The sequence below is a fragment of the Mastigoproctus giganteus genome, chromosome 1, assembly GCF_048544385.1.
Source record: "Mastigoproctus giganteus isolate SK-2022 chromosome 1, ASM4854438v1, whole genome shotgun sequence".
In the NCBI taxonomy this organism is placed as follows: Eukaryota; Metazoa; Arthropoda; class Arachnida; order Uropygi; family Thelyphonidae; genus Mastigoproctus; species Mastigoproctus giganteus.
In genome coordinates, this window is record NC_143575.1 from 218,221,073 (window position 1) to 218,240,696 (window position 19,624).

At 38.0% G+C, this 19,624-nt stretch overlaps 1 protein-coding gene across 1 annotated transcript in view; it reads right to left on the bottom strand.

Moving 5' to 3' along the window:
- The window catches only part of RhoGAP1A (Rho GTPase activating protein at 1A), a 465,208-nt gene that overhangs the window by 132,414 nt on the left and 313,170 nt on the right, over positions 1-19,624 (bottom strand). The window contains exon 18 of the mRNA XM_090368823.1: positions 4,384-4,545. Coding sequence (XP_090224949.1) covers positions 4,384-4,545 — 162 coding nt within the window. The remainder of the gene's footprint in view (positions 1-4,383; positions 4,546-19,624) is intronic.

Below are 19,624 nucleotides of genomic sequence, written 5' to 3' on the forward strand. Positions count from 1 at the left end.
TAGGTGAGGAGTAACATTTTCCTTCTGTGGTGGAGTGGTGGTTTGTATGCCTCTATATAGAGACTTCGGACAGGAGATGTTCGAAAAGCTCCAAGAGCAGTGCGAAGAGCACTGTGCTGTATTGTATTCAGTCTTGTAAGTACAGTTTTCCTAGCTGAGTCATATACTATTGAACCATAATCTAGACGAGACCTGATGAGCGAATGATACAAATGCAAGAGAGTGCATCTATCTGCACCCCATGCCATGGCAGAGATGGCTCTGAGTATATTGAGTTTTTTCAAGCAGAGAGTTCTGAGATAAGTTATGTGCGTGGCAAAATTAAGTTTAGTATCTAATATTAAACCTAAAAAGCGGATATTGCTGGAAAGTGGGATTTGGTTGGTTTTTTAATTTAAGTTCAGGCTCTGGATGTAATCTGCACTTTTTACAGAAATGAACTGCAATTGTCTTTTGTTTTGACAGGCAATAACCATTTGTACAGTCCATGTCTCTAACTTATTTCTGAAAAGTTGTAACTGTCTCTCTATGCTGTTAATGGTTGGTGAACGGCATGATATAGCAAGATCGTCGGCATACATATATATTTCTACGCTTTTTGGAATATTCTGCGTCATGGTATTTAGTCTAATTGCAAAGAGGGTAGGACTAAGTATGGACCGCTGAGGCACCCCTTCTTCTTGAATAAAATATTGTGAAAGTACATTCTGGTGACGAACTTGAAAAGTTTTGCACTTGAGGAAGTTCTGGATGAATTGAGGTACGTGTCCTCTCAACCCTAGGTATACAGCTTTTGAAGAATGCCATACCTCCATGTGGTATCGAATGCCTTTTCAATATCTAGACTCACCATCACCAGATGTTCATTCTTAACATATGCATTCCGAATGTCAGTCTCAGCTCTTACCATAAGGTCCAAGCAGGATCTGTTTTGTCGGAAACCATATTGGTTGATATTTAGTAGCATTTTGCTTTCTAGTATCCATTTTAATCTCCTATGTATCATTTTTTCTAGTGTTTTACTCAAACAGCTGGTTAGGGAAATTGGTCGGTAGTTTTGTGGAAGCGATTGATACTTTCCTGGTTTTGGAAAGGCAAGAATTACAGAATGATGCCATGAGGAAGGATAAACATATTCAAGAAATATCCAGTTGTAGAATACTAGTAATAATCTTAAAGCTGTATTATTTAGGTGTTTAAGCATTATATAGTAGATTCCGTCCGGTCCTGCTGAGCTGTTTGCTGATCTGTTCAGAGCTTCTTGGAGTTCAGCTAGGATGAATGGTTGATTATAAGGAAGGGATTGGGTGGTGTTGAAATTTAATTTATATTTTTCTGCAGAGGTTTTGATTTTCAGGAAAGGATTGTTGTACGTAGAAGCTGATGATATTTGACTGAAGGTCTCTCCAAGGAAATCGCCAATTTCCTTTGGGGAGGACAGTTCTCGTCCATTCTTAATCAAGATTGGAGCAGAAAAGGGAATGTACTTATTATTTAATTGTTGGATTTTCTTCCATATTAGCCGACTGCTGGTGTCCTTCGTGATGGTACTGGCAAATGTTATCCATGCTTCTTTTTTGGCTTGCTTCCTGATTTGTTGTGCCCTTGCCTTTTGTTTTTTATATAAAATGAGGTTGGCTGTTGTAGGAAATCTATGAAATAGGTTCCAAGCTTTATTTTTTTTCTTGTTTTGCACTGTTACAGGCCTCATTCCACCAGTGTTTTGCATGTCTTTTTTGGTTTGCAGAGGATTGAGGAATTGCCTCAGAAGCTGCTGCCAAATTTGTGCAGTGATGTGCTCTGTGACTTTATCTATTGGTTGTGTTTTAATAAATTGATCATCAAAATAAACACAGAATGAATATTTTGTCCAGTTTGCTTTTGTGAATTTCCATTTTACTCTGTAATCTGGAAAGTGGGATTGTTTTGTTTGTATTTTACATATAATTGGAAAATGATCGCTGTTGGTTGGATCATATAAGTTTGACCACTCCATACTGGGAAGCAGTATGGGAGAACAGATTGACAGATCAATTGCTGAAGTGGAGCCTGTGGGTAGATGGACATAAGTGTGATGGCCAGTATTTAGCAAGGTTAACTGCTGTTGATTCAGTAATGTCTTTATCATATGCCCTCTTTTATCCATGCTTGAAGATCCCCACAACGGGTGATGCCCATTGAAATCTCCAAAAAGCAGACAGGTTTTGGCAATTGTGCTATAAGATCTTCTAGTTCTTTAAGCATGAAAAGTCTGTTTGGTGGGAGGTATATTGAAACAAGAGTTAGTGTTATTCCAAGCGCAATACGCACAGCAACAGCTTCTAAGTCAGTCTGTAGAGAGATATGTTGAACTGGGATTTTAGAGTTAACTAGTATTGCTACTCCTCCATGTGCGGATTTTGCAGTATTCCTGTCTTTTCTGTACATTGTGAAGTTTCTAATTGAGAAAGTTACCTGTGGTGTTAAATTTGTTTCTTACAGACAAACACTCACTGGGTTGTACTTATTAATCAGGTCATATATATCATCAATATTGGCTCGTATGCCTCTGCAATTCCATTGAAGTATGTGCTGCATTACTTGCTTTTAGGAGTTATGTTTTGATCTGTCTGTTTTTTTGAAGCAGTTTGTTTGTAACGATCTGATTTATTTCTGTCTTTCTTGGGGGAAACCGGTCTCTCTGTATCCATGTGTTCTTCTGCATGAAGTTCTAATATAGTTTCTTCTTGGTCAGTTTTGTTGTCAACATCCATATGTACAGGGAATTGTTTCTTGGTCTGAGCATGATCTGTAGGTACTGTTTTTTCTGCTTTTTTTGTAGTTTCAGGCATGTTAGGTGGAACTGAAATTGGAGTATTAATTCCTTGTTCCAGTTGCTTGTGTTTGGCAGGTTGTGGCTTAGCATTAAGCACGGACCTGGCCCAATCTGCAAAAGAAATGTTTGGAGGGACAGCAATGTCAGTTTGAGTAGCAATAGAATGATTGTGTTGGGTTGCTTGTGCATATGTGCGTTTCGGCATAAGCTGCATGATGTGCTTTTTGGCTTCCTGATACGTTACTTTGTTTTCTGTTTTGTATTTCTTTCCCCACTTTCCACATTTCACAATTTTTTGAATATGCCGGATGGTTACCTTTGCAATTGGGACAGGTGAAGGAGGTTACAGTACAATCAGCTTGAGTGTATTCTGTTGAACCACAGTTTGGGCAAATCATAGTGCCACGGCATGCTACCTGGGAGTGTCCATATTTCTGGCATTTGTAACACCTGATGGGATTCGGTACATATGGACGTATACGACAATTCAGATACCCTGCTTCAACCATTGTTGGTAAGTTTGGGGTACTAAAGGTCAGTATTATGTTCCTTGTTGGCTTTAATTCTCCATCTTTCCGGATTAATATTCTTTTTGCATGTATTACTCTTTGATTTGTGAGTTCTTGTACAATTTCATCCTCTGAGATGTTAATCAGATCCCACTCTGCTATAACTCCTTTTGATGTATTCAGTGGCATGAGGCGTTATTTTCACGGGAATTCCACCAAAAGTAGTCAGTTTCAATAATAATTCAGAGTGTTTTGGCTTCATTGTCTCTACCAGCAGATCTCCAGACTGTAATCGCTTTACCATCTTCAGTGATCCTGCAGCATTTTCCAAGCATTTCTGGATTAGAAATGGGGATAATTTGCTAACAGGAGAATCTGATACAGAATGAATAAGGAGAAAGGCTGGGTGATCTTGTTGACATAGATCTGTTTTTTGTCTTTTATTTTGATAAGTGTCATGATCGGGTTGGTCTTGATCAGTAGGTGATCTCAACTGATCAAGTGAGGGAAAGGTTTCTTTGTCCATTTTATACTCCTTTTGGCCCTGAGGGTTGGATTTCCCACTCAGGTTACCGGCCCCGCCACGGGGAGGCAGGAGTAATGCCACGAGTGGCCAAGCGGTTGTTAGGTTAGTTGGGTTAGTAACTCTAATAAAATTAAAAGAAAAGTTGTCTTTTCTTTTAATTTTATTAATAATAAGTAAGTTTATTTTGTACATCTTTCTAGGCATTTTGTATGCTACCAATGCATTCCAAACAATGCTGAAATTCTACATTTTGCTGGTACAACATATACAATAGCATCTTTTTTTTCTGATATGATTTACCAAAATCAAAAAGATAAACAACATGATCCCTCTGAGCAACACACACACACACACACACACACACACACACACACACACACACACACACACACACACACACACACACACACACACACACACACACACACACACACACACACACACACACACACACACACACACACACACACACACCCCTTTCAACTATATGAATTTCATATTTCTGTTCATTTAATGTATACCTTGACACCTACCTCTTGTAAACTAACAGATTTCTCCTGCATCTTATCTGTTAGCCAGGATCGACTCAATTCCAAGGCACCTTTGCCTCTTAAAACAGCTGTTTGGCTATGAGGATCTTCTTCATAGCAAAGTATCCGTAAAGTCTGAGAGCCCTCAAGTTCTATGATAATATCCTAAAAATACCAAAACTAAAATTGTCTTAAAAAAAGTCAATATGCATTAAGTACAAGTACTTAAAAACTTTAAACAACATTGCATTATGTACACTACACTACACGTGGATACCGACCTAGAAACGGGTAGGCCCACCTTTCACCCAGATAAGGGTAGTCATGGCAAGGCATTCTGTCCACTAGTTCATGAAAGCCTTCCACGGGTATTTCCATCCATGCCTGCTGCACCATAATTCCATTGCATTCCTGGCTGGAGAATCCAAGCTCAAACGAACCTTTCCACAGCATCCCAAAGATGTTCCATGGAGTTCATGTCTGATGAACAGGGAGGCCGTTCCATGGCAGTAAAATCTGCAGAATGCTCTTTGAACCATGTTTATCCATACTGACATTGAATTATCATCTATGTGAATGCATACCTATATACCTGCCAACCGGTGGGTTCGTTCACTAGCAAGAGGGGGTGACAGTGTCATGTTGCCCAGTAACTAGGTATCCCATGAATTCTGTCCTTTCAGTGTATAAAACAACAATGCCGAACCCTAAGAGATTCCACTAATAACATCGTTCCACAAAGAGTAGTGTTCATTTGAGTACCACTCTATCTTCTCCCACCAACCATCCCTTTATCCATAGCAGTAACTTTCCCTTAATGTAACTCTGGTCACAACAACTAAGAAATGCAGTTCAAGGCTTAGACCTAAATGGAAATCACATGAACTACTGAGACACGTAGCACAGGAGAAAAATGGATGGGATGCATAAAAATGATCAGGTGATACAGAAGCCTCTAGTAGATATAGATTAGTCCCTAATCAAGTCACAACTGAGGTTAAGAAAGTGAAGGTAGATTAGGAGAAGTCTCTGGTAGAGTATGGAAAGAACAGCAGCAAAGTACTGCATATAGGTAGCAGTAACCCAAGAGAAATGTACCAAACTGTGAGGTACTACACTCAGAGAAGCGGAGAGTGAAAAAGGCCTGGAGGTAATTGTGCAGTCAGATATGAAGTTCATTGAGCAGTGCAGACGGACTGCCACAGCAGGTCATGGAGTGTTGTCAATGATATATAGAAATTTTGCTAGCAGGGACAAGGTTATTATCCCATTGTACAAGGCAATGGTCAGGCCACACCTTGAATAGTGTGTATAGGCCTAGAGGCCTCATTTTAGAAAGGATGTAGAGTTGCTAGAACAAGTACAAAGAAGGGCAACAAGATTGGAGTGAAACAAAGGTGCACTGTTACCAAGATAGGCTTAAGTTCTGAAAATTGCAGCACCTGGAGAATAGGCACATGCGAGGTGATCTGATTGAGGTGTATAAGGCCTTGAACAGGTTGATCAAGCTCAATGCTGATGGGATTCTTCCTCCTGCTCAGATTAAAAACCCGAGTGGACATAGGTTCAAACTAAGGAAAGAGAGTTATAGAATAGATTTATGGAAATTTGCCTTTAGCCAGCGGGTAGTTGATTGCTGGAAGAGATGTCCATCTCTTGTTGTGGAAGTTGATAGTTTAAATAAATTTAAGGCTGAGTTGGACAAGCATTTGGAATGAAAATATGAGTGAAATGGAAGGGGCTTTTTTTTTTTCCTTCTTTTTTTGGCTGATGCTGCATAAGCTTGCTTTTTTATATCGTATGCCTCTGTTAATACTAAAGACTTCCTTACTTATATTAACAGTAGAAGCTGAATAACATTGGTCTACTATATGTTGATGGTTTAACTGTTGATAACCTTTCTCAGTTTGCTAACAAACTGAATTGGTATGTTGGATCTACATTCAGACATGAGGAATTATTTGTGAAAGGGGATGCCAGCAATTTATCAAACTCTAACAAGGCGCTAAACAATTTTGTGATAACTGAGAGGAAAGTAGAAGAGAAATTGTTGAAGTTAAATATAAAATTGGTACCTGGAGTGGATGGGATCTATCCAGTTACACAGAGGAAGGCAGCAAAGGAGGTAAGCTCATTCTTAGCCATAGTTATGAGAGTATCTTTGGATTTAGGGGAGGTCCCCCATGGACTGGAGGTGTGTGAATGTATTCCAAATTCACAAAGGTTGTCATAGGCAGTTACAGACCTGTCAGTTTAATTTCTGTGCAGTGGAAAAGAATGTAGCCACTGGTTAAATAAGTAATGCAGGACCATCTGCAGTTATACTTAAGACATAGCATGATTTTTTTTAAAGGAAATCTTGTCTGACCATCTGATTGGTCATCTACAGTATGCTGCAGTGACAAAGGAAATGGATGCAAAAAATAATTTTGATATCACATACTTGGGATTTCAGGAAAGCTTTTGATACTGATGCAAATAAAATACCACTGTACAAATTGGAGCACTGTGGCATTAAGAGAAAGTTACTGTTATTAAAGAGATGGTCAAGTGGGAAAAGACAGAGTGGTAATCAATGAGCACTGCTCTTTGTGGAATAATGTTATTAGTGAAGTCTGCAGGATTAAGAGTTTAGTTTATTGTTGTTTTCTATATTTATCAATGATATTGAAGGTGGCAGGGTGGTAATGACAGTAATCAGAGTAAGCTGCTGCAAGAAGATCAAGAAAAGTTAGGTTTTTTTTTTAGGTGGCATTTGAAGTTTAATATTGATATACCAACTGTAGGTTAGTACAATCAGGGTTGTGGAAAATGAAAAAGACTTGTGGATATTTGTGCAGTCTGATATGAAGTTCTATGAGCAGTACAGACAGGCTGCTGGGATATTTCAAGAATATACAGAAACTTCGCTATCAGGGATAAGGATGTGATTATCCCTTTACACAAGGCCATGATTTGGCTGCATACATACCTGGAGGCCACATTTTAGGAAGGCTGTAGAGCTGCTGGAACGGATACAGAGAAGTGTAAAGATATTGGTGAATGGAACAAAAGAGTGCTCTTACCAAGAAAGGCTTCAATTTTGTAAACTGCAGTCTGGAGACTAGGCACTTGTGAACTGATCTGATTGCAGAGAATTGTTCAAATGGTTCATGTAATGAAAAATGTCTAAGTATGCTAGTTTCTGCAGCCATTCTTCATCTTCAAAGCACTCAGCAAAATCTGGCCTACTATTTTCTCGAAAGTACTAATGTGTGTGTGTGTGTGGGGGGGGTATTTAATGGTGCACAAGCTGCTGTGGCTGTATTGCACCTATTCATTGGAATGTTGAAAAAATAAAAATAAATAAATAATTAATGTGGAGACAGTTCAATCTCATTTCATGCAGGAAACTAATCATAGTCATTCATACATTCCTATTTGTTTCAAATAACAGAAAAGTTCATTAATATTTGCTGTTTGGTTTTTTTTTTTTTTTTTTTAGGAGCATTAGCAACTAAGGCCATATTGCTCCGGGAATATGCGGTGGTCATTCCCTGACTTTTCTGCATCCTCTGTATTTGGTGGTGACAGGCTCGAACCCCGGTCTAATCACGAAGCATGTGCTACGCACTGTTGCTACTTCCCACCTGGCTACAGAGGCGCCATTAATATTTGCATTTTCACCAATGATATCATTTAGATGTTATCCGTTCTCGGAGATTAGCCAGAGAATGAAATATCAAAGTTCGATGTTGTCGATAATGTGGACAATCAATCAAAATATGTTTGACCGTTAGATGTTCAGAGCACTGTAAACACTGAGGAGGGTCATCACCTGTGAGTAGATGGAGGTAAGTTAGGTGAGTATGTCCTATTCTAATCCGTGCGAGTTCTTGCCGAACTGTCTGAATGCATGAGTGCCAAAATTTTGGGTCCTGTTTCAACTGGAAAAGTTTGTTATTTGTTTGTTTATGCCATAGCTCTGTCCATTGTGCATGGTATATGCTGTTTGAATTATAATATCATAATCAGAAACCAGAATAAAGACAGAGGTTAAGTCTAAGTTTAAAAGATTTTTAGCAGAAATATCAGCTAGCTCAATTCACTTTAATAACTGAATGTGCTGGAATCCAGCAAAAGTTCACTCATTGCTGACGATCTTCAATTTTCAACAGCAAATTTATTTTATTTTCTGTAAGTAGCTAGTCAGGATCCTTAGTTTATTCTGAATTGAGACAGCGAGATTTGGAAGTTAATCGATACTTAAGTGTCCATAGATTTACCGTTCGTAAATTGAAGCCATTGTTACGCGATACAAAATATCTCGATAGCATAAGCTTAGTATAGTATAGTATAGTACATAATATAATATTGTCAATTAATCAGTAAATCTATTAATCTTGTTGAACTCCATTGTCAATTAAATTGTACTTTCAACTATATACATATAACGACTTAGATTACGTAACATAAATAATTAGCAAAAATAAATAATTAATACTTAACTTGATACGGAAGTTATATAAAGGGATTTCGTAGATAACACTTGATATTGAAACATAAATATAGCATTATAACTGTGTTGAGATACAAGTTTAGGGTTTTAATTTTGTACTGAAATTGAAATTTTATTGAAATTAAATCTAATGGGAGTGCTGTGGCTCAGGGGAGAACTGAGGGAGTCAGTTGCCCTCTGAATCACAGCCTTTTAAAATGCACTATTTGCTTGATGTTTGTGGAGGAGTCAGGTATGGGACATGATACTGCCATGGGGGATGTCTTTGTATGTGCGCGATGCAAGGAGTGTAAGGAAATTGTGCAACAACTCAGCATTGTTATGGACCTATATGAGAGCTTGAAGGACAGGGTGGATGCCCTCGAAGGATTAAAAGTGAGGAGCCCATCAAGCTCTCAGCTGCCCACACCAACGCCAGAGCTTGCACTTGGGCATCACGCAACACAGCAGCAACCCCCAAGGCAGAATGCGGTGGTCCGAAAGGAACTAGTAGTTGTTGGTGACTCTATTGTCAGGGAAACGGGGAAACATGCTTTGTAAAAAGGATAGGTGGAACAGGACCAGGGTATGTCTGCCAGGGACAAAGGTTGATGACGTTGTAGAGCGGATATCATCTTTTAAGGGCACAAAAAGTGATATAGTTGTACACGTTGGCACTAATGATATTAAGAGTAGGAGACCAGCGGAATTACTTAACAAGTACAGATCACTGTTGAAAAAAAGCCGTGAATTAGGGTTGAATTTGAAAGTGTCTGCAATTCTGCCCAGACACGATAGGAGGGAGTATATGATGAGAGCCCTGTCGATCAATTCGGCCCTGGAAAGATTGTGAAAGGCTCAAATGATAGAATTTTTTTCAGCCTGGTCTGTACTTGTTAACAGGAGAGACTGCTTTTACAGGGATGGGATACACTTAAATAGAAAGGGTGCAAGAATGTTTGCTGATGCTATTGAGGCAGTGTTAAGTGAGTCGGAAAATTGCTAGACTAGGGGGATACAAGGACTAATAGATTAACAGTAGCCACTGGCAGAGGTGAAAGTGATTCTTGCACTGCTTCTATTGGAATGAGCAGAAGCCTGGAAAACAAGATGCAGGATATTTCAAAGACTGCTGGGAGCCATTGCGGTACAAGTAAACACATGGGTTGTGTTAGGGTAGCTAAGAATAGGAACAGGTGCATGTATACTTGCGTGTACACCAATGCTAGGAGTTTGGTAAATAAATTTGATGAATTTGAGGTATTGCTCAAAGCATCAAAGGCATATATTGTTGGGATATCAGAGACGTGGTGTCATTCAGATAAGAGCCTTGCCAGTTTCTGTGTCATGTCTCTTCCTCCTAATTTTAACAACTCTATAGTAACTTCATCTTCACCTGGGGCTTTCTGATTCTTCATTTTTTTCAATGCATGTTCTACCTCATCGGGAAGGATATTGGGTATGTCGTATGTGTTGATAATTTGGGATCCATCTTCTCCACTGCTGGCATCATTCCCTTGCTCCTTATGTAACACTTTATAATAGTGTTCTGCTCAGTAGCATACCTAGGGTGTGGGGAGCATTTCCTCCCCCTGCAACATTTTTTCCTTAAACAGCACCTATGGAAGGGTGCACAATTTCTTGACAGGGAAATAGACTATGTTACAAACAGACAGTAAAATGTTTGCATTTCAAGCAACTGTCTTTCAATGCTAAATTTAGCATTTTTTTTAGTCAATTTAGCATCAAACAAAAAGGTATGATACTAAATGAAATTTAGCGGCGTAAAGGTTAAAAAAAAAAATGCTAAATACTAAAATTTTTCAGTTTTTCAAAATTAGCAGCATTAAAATTCAAAGAAGTTAAAGCTAAATGCTAAAACTTTTAATTTGCTTGAGACACAAATTAGAAAAACTACAGACAGTCTGTAGTTTTACAAACTTAATTGGGACTGACAGGTGGTTGATAAGTTGAAAGTCTGTCATCTTTTTCTAAAAGAGCTCAGTTTTGTCCACACTGAATATCTATTGTGCCTGGTAATCCCCAGCAGCAAGCATTTTCAGAAATTCTTCAGCAGCAATGCCGTCGGCGATTGCTGCTTCACCAGTTACCTTGATGTTATGTAGATTTGCACGAGCTTTTAAATGAACCCTAAAAAGTTTATCTATGAAAGTTAGTAACTCGAACGTTCGTAAGTAGAGGGGTGCCTGTATTTATAAACACTACTCTTCAAAATATCACACAAATATTGATTTAAACTTTTGTTAAAAAATATTCCAATAGATGGCATTGATTTAACTTCGAAAATCGGTAAAAGTTTTTTCGAAACAAACTTAAGCATGAATGTTGTAAAAAAATTAGTTGTCGGTCATGAGCCATTGCAACTGCATCTTCTGACACTGTGTCCAAAAAAGCTTTTAAGGTATAGAAATTTTAAATTTTTATAGGATAAAATTTTAAACAAGAATTTACAAGATGAGCAATAAAAAAAAAAACTATCTGGATGGGATAGTATAAAGCAAAAGGAACAGGAAAAAACTTAAAAAAGCAGCAGATAAAAGTCAGCCTTAGACACCTTCTTTCGTCCTACTAAAATCACAGAAGAAAGCAATAGGAATGATGAGAAGAAAGATATACAAACTGCAGATGAAAGTATTTCAACAAATTCTAGCGATACAAATGACAGTAACAGAAATTAGCATTAGCCAGAGGCATACAATGCAAGAAAGCAAGCCTATGCAGGATCAGCCAAAAAAAAACTCCCATTCGTTCCAAATAAGGCTGAGCCTGTCCAGCTCAGCCTTAAATTTATTTAGGCTATCAACTTCCACAACAAAAGATGAAGTCTGTTCCACCAATCAACTACCTGCTGGATAAAGGAAAATTTCCGCACATCTATTCTACAATTGTCCCTTAATTTGAATCTGTGTCCCCTTAGGTCCTTAATCTGAGCAAGAGGAAGAATCATATCTGCATTCAGCTTGCTCAACCCATTCAAGGCTTTATACACCTCAATCAGATCACCTCGCAGGTGCTTACTCTCCAGTTGCTGCAATTTGCAGAACTTATGCCTATCTTGGTAAGAGCACTTCTTTGTTCCCCTCTCCAATCTTGCTGCCCTTCTTTGTACTCATTCTAGCATGAGGCCTCCAGACCTGTACACAGTATTCTCGGTGTGGCCTGACCATTGCCTTGTATAACGGGTTAATCACCTCCCTATCCCTGCTAGCAAAATTCCTATATATCATTGACAAGACTGCGTTTATGTATATCAAGCTTGCCTCCTCATTTTTGTTCTTTTTATACTTGTGCTCTATTCGGAAAAAAAAAATTAGTAAAATATTGAAAAAAGTGTGAAAAGGAAGAATTCTGGTGAAAATACTTCAGAGAGAAAAAGAAAAGCAATATCGATAGAAGAAAAATATGAAATTGTGAAACGCTTTGAGCTGAATGAAAGAACATGCGATATTGTGCGTGCTACAGGCCTAAATGAGGGAACGCTGAGAACAATTAGAAAGAATGCTGAAAAAATAAAAGCAACTTTCATAGCAGGAACAATACAAAGAGTAACAAAATCAATTAGATCAAGACACAAAGAATTGGAAGAGATGGAATGTCTTTTATCTATTTGGACAGAAGATCAAACAAAGAAGAGATCAGGAAAAGTTTGCTTACGATAAAAGCAAAGGCATTGGCAATATCTAAAGACTCAGAAATAAAGCTGAAAACCCTCAAGAAGTCCCTCCCTTTACTGGCAGTAGTGGCTCGTTCAATAATTTCAGGAAACGTCACACTTTCCATAATGTGAAATTATCAGGTGAAGCTGCGAGTGCAGATGAAGGAGCAGAAAAGGCATTTTGCCGATACTGAAAAAACTAATTGAGGAAGAGGGCTATACACTGGACCAAATTTTCAACTGTGATGAAACCGGACTGTATTGGAAAAAAAAATGCCATCATGAACATATATCTCAAGAGAGGAAGCACGAGCTCCAGACTTCAAGGCTGCTAAGGATATATTGACCGTTATGTTAGGATCAAATGCAAGTGGAGACTTGAAACTGAAGCCTGTTGTTGTTTATCATGCAGTCAATCCACAAGCGTTAAAAGGGATCGTAAGAACTACCCTGGGTGTTTATTTTAGGAACAGCAGAAGAGGGTGGATGACAGGGCAGATCTTCACTGATCTTCTACTAGATGTGTTTGAGAATGTGTTTCGAAGCTATTGCAAAAAAGAAAAATTTGGATTTTAAGATTTTAATTATTTTGGACAATGCATAAAGTCACCCTCCAACCCTTGCTGAACTGTCACCAAACATCAAAATCCTGTTTTTACCACCTAACACAACATCTCTTATCAAGCCACTTGACCAAGGAGTAATTGCTGCTTTTAAGCACTATTACACAAGATGCACATTTAAGATGCTGATAGCAGAAACAGAGGGAGGAAATGCACCAACAGTTAAAGACTTCAGGAAGCGATCAACATAAAGAATACAATTTACTTAATTGTGGAGGTGTGGAATGAAGTGACAAAAGAATACTTACATGGTGTTTGGTGGCCTCTTTTACCAGATTTTATTTGTGATTTTAAAGGCTTTGATTCTGTAAACGAGCTTCTTATATTACAAGCACATTGTGTTGCCCTTGCAAAGCAGGTTGGCTTTGAGGAATTGGAGGAAGATGATTTAGAAGAGTTGCTTCAGTCTCATGAAGAAGAACTTTCAACTGAAGAACTGCAACAACTTGTTGCTGGAGGGCAGGCAGAAGATGAGGAAGGTGACAAAGCTGAATGCCTGAACGCCTTATCTTCAGTTTTAAATTCATTTGAGAAAAGTATGCAATGGCAAGAAGATAACTATTATAATGCAGAAAGAAGCAGAAGAGCACTTCATGCAATTAGATCTGCTTTGGAGCCATATAAGCAGCTGCTTGGTGAAAAAAGGAAGATTGCAAAACAACAGAAACTAGATGTCTTTTTTTATGAAAACACCCAAGAAAGAGACAGAAAATGAGCCGCAGCCCTGTAGTTCTGGCATGACCACATTTTGTCCAAAGTCCTCATCAGCATCTCCTCCACCTTCCAGTTCCGAAAATGATGACAACCTGCCGTCACTTTCCCCATAATTCTGCTCCATCAACCCTTTCCCTCAAGCTGTCTTCATTTATTTTTAATGTAAGAATCTAAATTTAAATGATTAAATTATTAACTTTTGTACATTTTTCAACTGTGTTTTATTACGATTATTTACTGTGTTTGGTAATATTTTGGTTACAAATGTGCATCCAATCTTGGGTGGTCGGCATCTAACCCTATTTTTCCCATAGGGCTTATTGTTTATATTGCATGATTTTGCATTGCACGAGGGTTTCTAGGAACACAACTAACATGTTATACGAGGACTGACTGTACTTTGCATTTGTAAATGTTAAACTGAAGTTTAACATTTACAAATGCAATCTAGATCCAGTTGCAATAGCATACTGTCTTTATTGTCATTAACAACCCTGCCAACCTTTGTATCATCTGGAAACTTGGACATTAAGCCTGAAATTTTGGTGCACATTTCTTCAACCTCTTCATCATCATGGCTCGATGTATGTTGGTGTATATATCATTATAACCTTTATTTTGTACCTCTTAGAAATCCTAAGTAGTAGTTTTGACATTTTTGGTGATGTACTTTTGAATTTCAAAATGTTGTTTTTAATATCTTTATGGAACAGAAAGCCAACACCATCTCCACTCTTTTCACTGTTTCCATTGATGTACAGGAAATTTCCACTTGATAAACTTGTAAATGATTCATTCCTCCTTGTTTTTTCACCCAAGAAGATGATATTCCAATTCACATTTTCTTAATCCATCCATTCATTCATTTAAGTCTAATTGGATAGCCTAACAATCCTAACAATGGATATCCATCCATTTAGGTCTAATTGTTGAACCATATTTCTTAGTTGATATGAAAAGCCTAGTAACTTCTATGGTCATTTTCCTAAATGCTTCCCATTTAGAATTTATAGTTGAAACATTGGTTGATCCACTGAATAGAATTTAAAAACTGTCTAAGACCACTGTAGTCTCCTTTATGAAAGCAAAAACCCTTCCTCTTGATGGTAGTTACGTTTTCAAGTAAATCCCACATCAATACAGTGTGATCACTGCCACCTAGTGCTCCTTTTGTTTGCAGATTCTTAATGCACGAAGAATCACTGTTGATAATCAGATCAAGAGTATTGCATTCTCTTGCTCCTCTCTAACATGCTGCTCTAGAAAACTGTCATCCAATAAATCCAAAAAAGTCTTGATAAATGTTTGAGTGACCAACCCACATGTTCCAATCTGTTCCAATCTGGAAAGTTAAAATCCCCATTATAAGACATTCTCATTACTGTCTTATAATGGGGCCCACTATATTTCTCTGTACAGCTGTTCATTGTACTCGTCATAGTCATGCGGCCTATAACACACTGCTACTCTCATTTGTGTTTTCCGCAGTGTTATGTCACACCAACTGACAACACTGCACTGCCACCCATGTCAACTGGTTGCACTGCCATAGACTTTATGTGCTTCTTAACTAAGAGCATAACCTCTCCCCCACTAGTGTCCTGTTTGTCCTTTCTGTATACATTGTACTCCCCGTATTCAAATTATATGCATCACTTATATCTGAATGACATCACATCTCTGATATTCCCACAATATTTGCATTGAATGACTTGACGAGCACTTCAAATTCATCAAATATATTTAGTATACTCCTAGCATTGGTGTACATGCATCTGTTCTTCCTCTTAGCTACCCTAAAACAGAACAAGTATTTCCTTGTTCCACAATTACCCACAGCGGGTCTTGATATCCCTGATACCTTGCTTTCAGGCTGCTGTATATTCCAATAAAAGCAGTTCATGAGTCATTTTCACTTCTGCCTGCTGCTATTTTTAATCTATTCATCTATGTATCCCCCCATGCTAGCAGTTCTTGCACTCTTTCTATTTAAGTGTATCCCATTTCTGAAGAAGTAGTCTCTCTCTCTTGTTAAGAAGCACACACACACACACACACACACACACACACACACACACACACACACACACACACACACACACACACACACACACACACACACACACACTGCTGAGAAAAATTCTACCCCATGACACTTGCACAATCTCTACAGGGCTGAGAGGATCTCATCATGTACTCCCTACTACCTGCATCTGGGCAGAATCGCAGACACTTCCAAATTTAGCCCTAACTAGTGACTTTTCTCAACATTGCTCTGTGCTGTGAAGTAAGTCCTACTCTTAATATTCTTAGTACCAATGTATATACAACAATATCACCCTTTGTGCATCCCCCCCTAAAGGATGATATCTACTCTAAAACATCAAACTATGCCCCTGGCAGACATACCTATTGCAAAATATATATTTCCCGTTTCCCTGACAACAGAGTCACCAACAATAGCTACCTCCTGTGGGGCCAGTACATGTTGCCTTGGGGGTTGCAGCTGTGTTGCCTGATGCACAAGTGCAAGCTCTGGCAGTGAGGTGGGTAGCTGAAAGCTTGATGGGCCCCTCACTAAATACTTTCGAGGACATCCACCCTGTTCTTCAAGCTCTCACAAACACCCATCATAATCCTGAGTTGATGCCTAATATCCTCTCTATACATCAATACATCATGTCTATACATCTATACATCATGCCTTGGGGATACATTCCATTTCATGAGGACAACTGCCTCCCCCTCAGTTCTCCCCTGAGCCAAAGCACTCCTGCTACTTCGAGCCTTTGCCTTGCTGCTCTGAAGTATGAGTTCCATTCAAATTCAATTTACTTGAGATTACACACTAATGTAATATACTTAAATGCAATAATAACACTATGCACCAGTTATGTATCAATAATATGTAATAAGCTATCAATTTTACGTTATTAAATATATATTTCAATGTCGAGTTTTTTATGTTATGCATATTACATTATCAAGTTTACACTATACAGTTATGCTTCTAAGGCACTAGAATTCCCCTACCACGGACTACAGTACAAAGTTATGAGATACAATATTTGCACCAAATCACCGATACAAAGGTCCTACACATATTAATTGGAACTTAAAAATTCTCTGAAGAAGTTAAAAAACAGAGCCATCTACAAACTGCAGCAAGCAGTCACAAAGAAAACCTATTATTTAGAAGACCTTTACACCAAACACGATCAAAAGCCATTGAAATGTCAAGAGAATGGCTTGAATTTCCCCAACTTTTTCAATGACTTTGTCCATAGATGGGTAACATAAGCCAGTATATCACTAGTGGATTGAACTGGTCGAATCCATACTGGCGATCATTGATAAGATGGAAGTTTCAAGATAGCTTTAATGGATTTTTCCAGTACTTTAGAAAGAAAAGAAGTAATTGCAATGGGCCAATAAGTAGATGGAAGGGATTTGTCACCCTTTTTAGAAACTAGCTGAATATGAGCATATTTCCAAGCAGAAGGAAAAAAACCAGTGGAATAAGTAAGTGTAAAAAAAGCAACACAGAACAGGCAAGTTTTGAGAACAAGTGAAGAAATATCATTGGGACCTGGAGCCTCCTTGGTATCAAGACTGTTCAAAGTGCTTCTGACATCTCTTAGAAAGATCACAGTAGGTACTGAGTGTAGTGAAGCAGAGAGGGAATGATAGGTGATTTAACAAGATTGTTAATAAAAGAGTTAGAAGAAAAGTAGGATGCTAGTAAGACAGCTAGTAAGGTGGCAACACAACAGTCAGGTTTTAATAGAGTTGAGAGTACAGACAGGTAAAAGCTGCATCCAATAACTTTATCCAGAGACCAGAATGCTTTATTGCCATTTGGGAAAAGAAGCAGGATTTCTGTTCTAAGCCTGTTCAAAATCTAGTTTGGACTGATTAATAAGTGCTTTACAATTCTTGCAAGCCATGTAAATAGAAAATAGCCAGTGTAAGCAGAAAATGGATGTAAGGATTTGGATGCAAACCAACTGCAAAATATGCATCATTATTATGTTGAGAAGCCTTGGCATGTTTATTGGAAAACCAAGGTTTAAAGAAATGACATTGGTGAATGTGGAATAAAGGATTTTACTTACATTATCTGAGTAAACATTTATATAAGATTTAAAACAGTAATTCAACCAATGAAAGGAAAACAGAAAGCTTGTCTCATTTTGCATTGTTGTACAAACAACAGGAGACTAAGCATGGCTATATGAGAAAGGCTCCATTGGAGAAGAGACCATCACCAACTTGTCAACTTGACCGCACATCTCAGCCATGTAATTGGAAAGTTGTTCATGACAAAAAGATTGAAGAATGTTGGCTGCATGGTTAGGATTGTATGGTATTCTGATAGACAAATGAACAATCTGTGTGAGGTCATTAGTAATTGCAAAATCCTCAGAATCTCAATTAGCTGCATCCATGTAAATAGAAAACTGAAGCCAGCTGGAGTTGTGAACTTCTTTTCTTTGAAGTTTCAAAGAAAAGAAGTTAAAAGTTCTGAGTGATTAGTGGAATTGGGAGAATGATAGAGGCAACAGATGAATTTGACAGAATGGGATAGAGGGATTTTAAGCCAGAGAAGATCAAAAAGAGGAAATTCCAAGTTAATGCTTGATAGGGAATAACAGAGTGGATATATGTACAAATACCACCTTTGAAGTGAAAGGAATCATACAGTGAATAATTCGGACAACTGAGATGAACAGTGGTTGAATCAACCAATAACTGGGATTCTGTCAGAAAAAGTACATGGGTTTGGTAGGCTGTAAATGGAAAAGGACATCATTGAGATTAGAACTGGGTCGACGTCAAAATTTCTTGAGAATACTTCAGCCATGCAAATTCTGCTTGAAATGGTTAAAATCAGCTGCTATACTTCATTATGCAAAATGTGAATTGGTATCTCTCCTTTTTCAACCAGGGCAGAAAACTTGGTACACATTAAAGCAATGGACGCAACAAATTTTAATGAAGCTTTCATTGACTGGTTCAGCAGAAGGCACACAGCTTGCAGAGTTCATTAGCTTTTCTTTCTTGAAGAAGATGTACTTAAAATACTCTTTAATGACTTCCCATTGATCAGAGCAATGCTGCACTTCCAATTCAAGAGTCAGTCACCAATTATTGAAATGCTTAATAAAACAATGTTCTGGTAATCCCATATCCTTCTGAATTTCCCGAAAATCCTCCCAATGTGAAGGCCAATAACTGAAGCAGCTATATGTACATAAGCTATTTCATGTGGCAATCAATGACCAATCCTTCAATTCCCTTTTGAAAAGTACTGAATATCACAGTGTATTTCATGTTCCACTAGTACTTCTAACTCACTTGTTCAAGAGTCTAAATAACTTTTATTTGCATTGGGGACCAACTCTGGAAACGAGGAAATGTAGATAGTTGAAAATCATAATTACTGATTTTTAATAAAATACATTCTTTTTTAAGTCCTCAATTGCTACACAACCCCATATAAAAATTCAATTCAATGTAAAACTACAGCTTCTTTGGTTTTAGATCAGTACCTTTATCAATTCATAGTTTTGGTAGCGCTGCCAGTTGTTTTTTCACAGTGCAACATGCAGTATGAGAATCTAGCTTCTGATAAATTCTTTTCGTGGAGGTATAGGTGCTAATGCATCACAAGTAAGGTAATTAACTTTCATAGAATTATGTAAAAAAATAATGCTGGGACTACTCCTGGTGTGCGAAATATTCCTTTGAAAA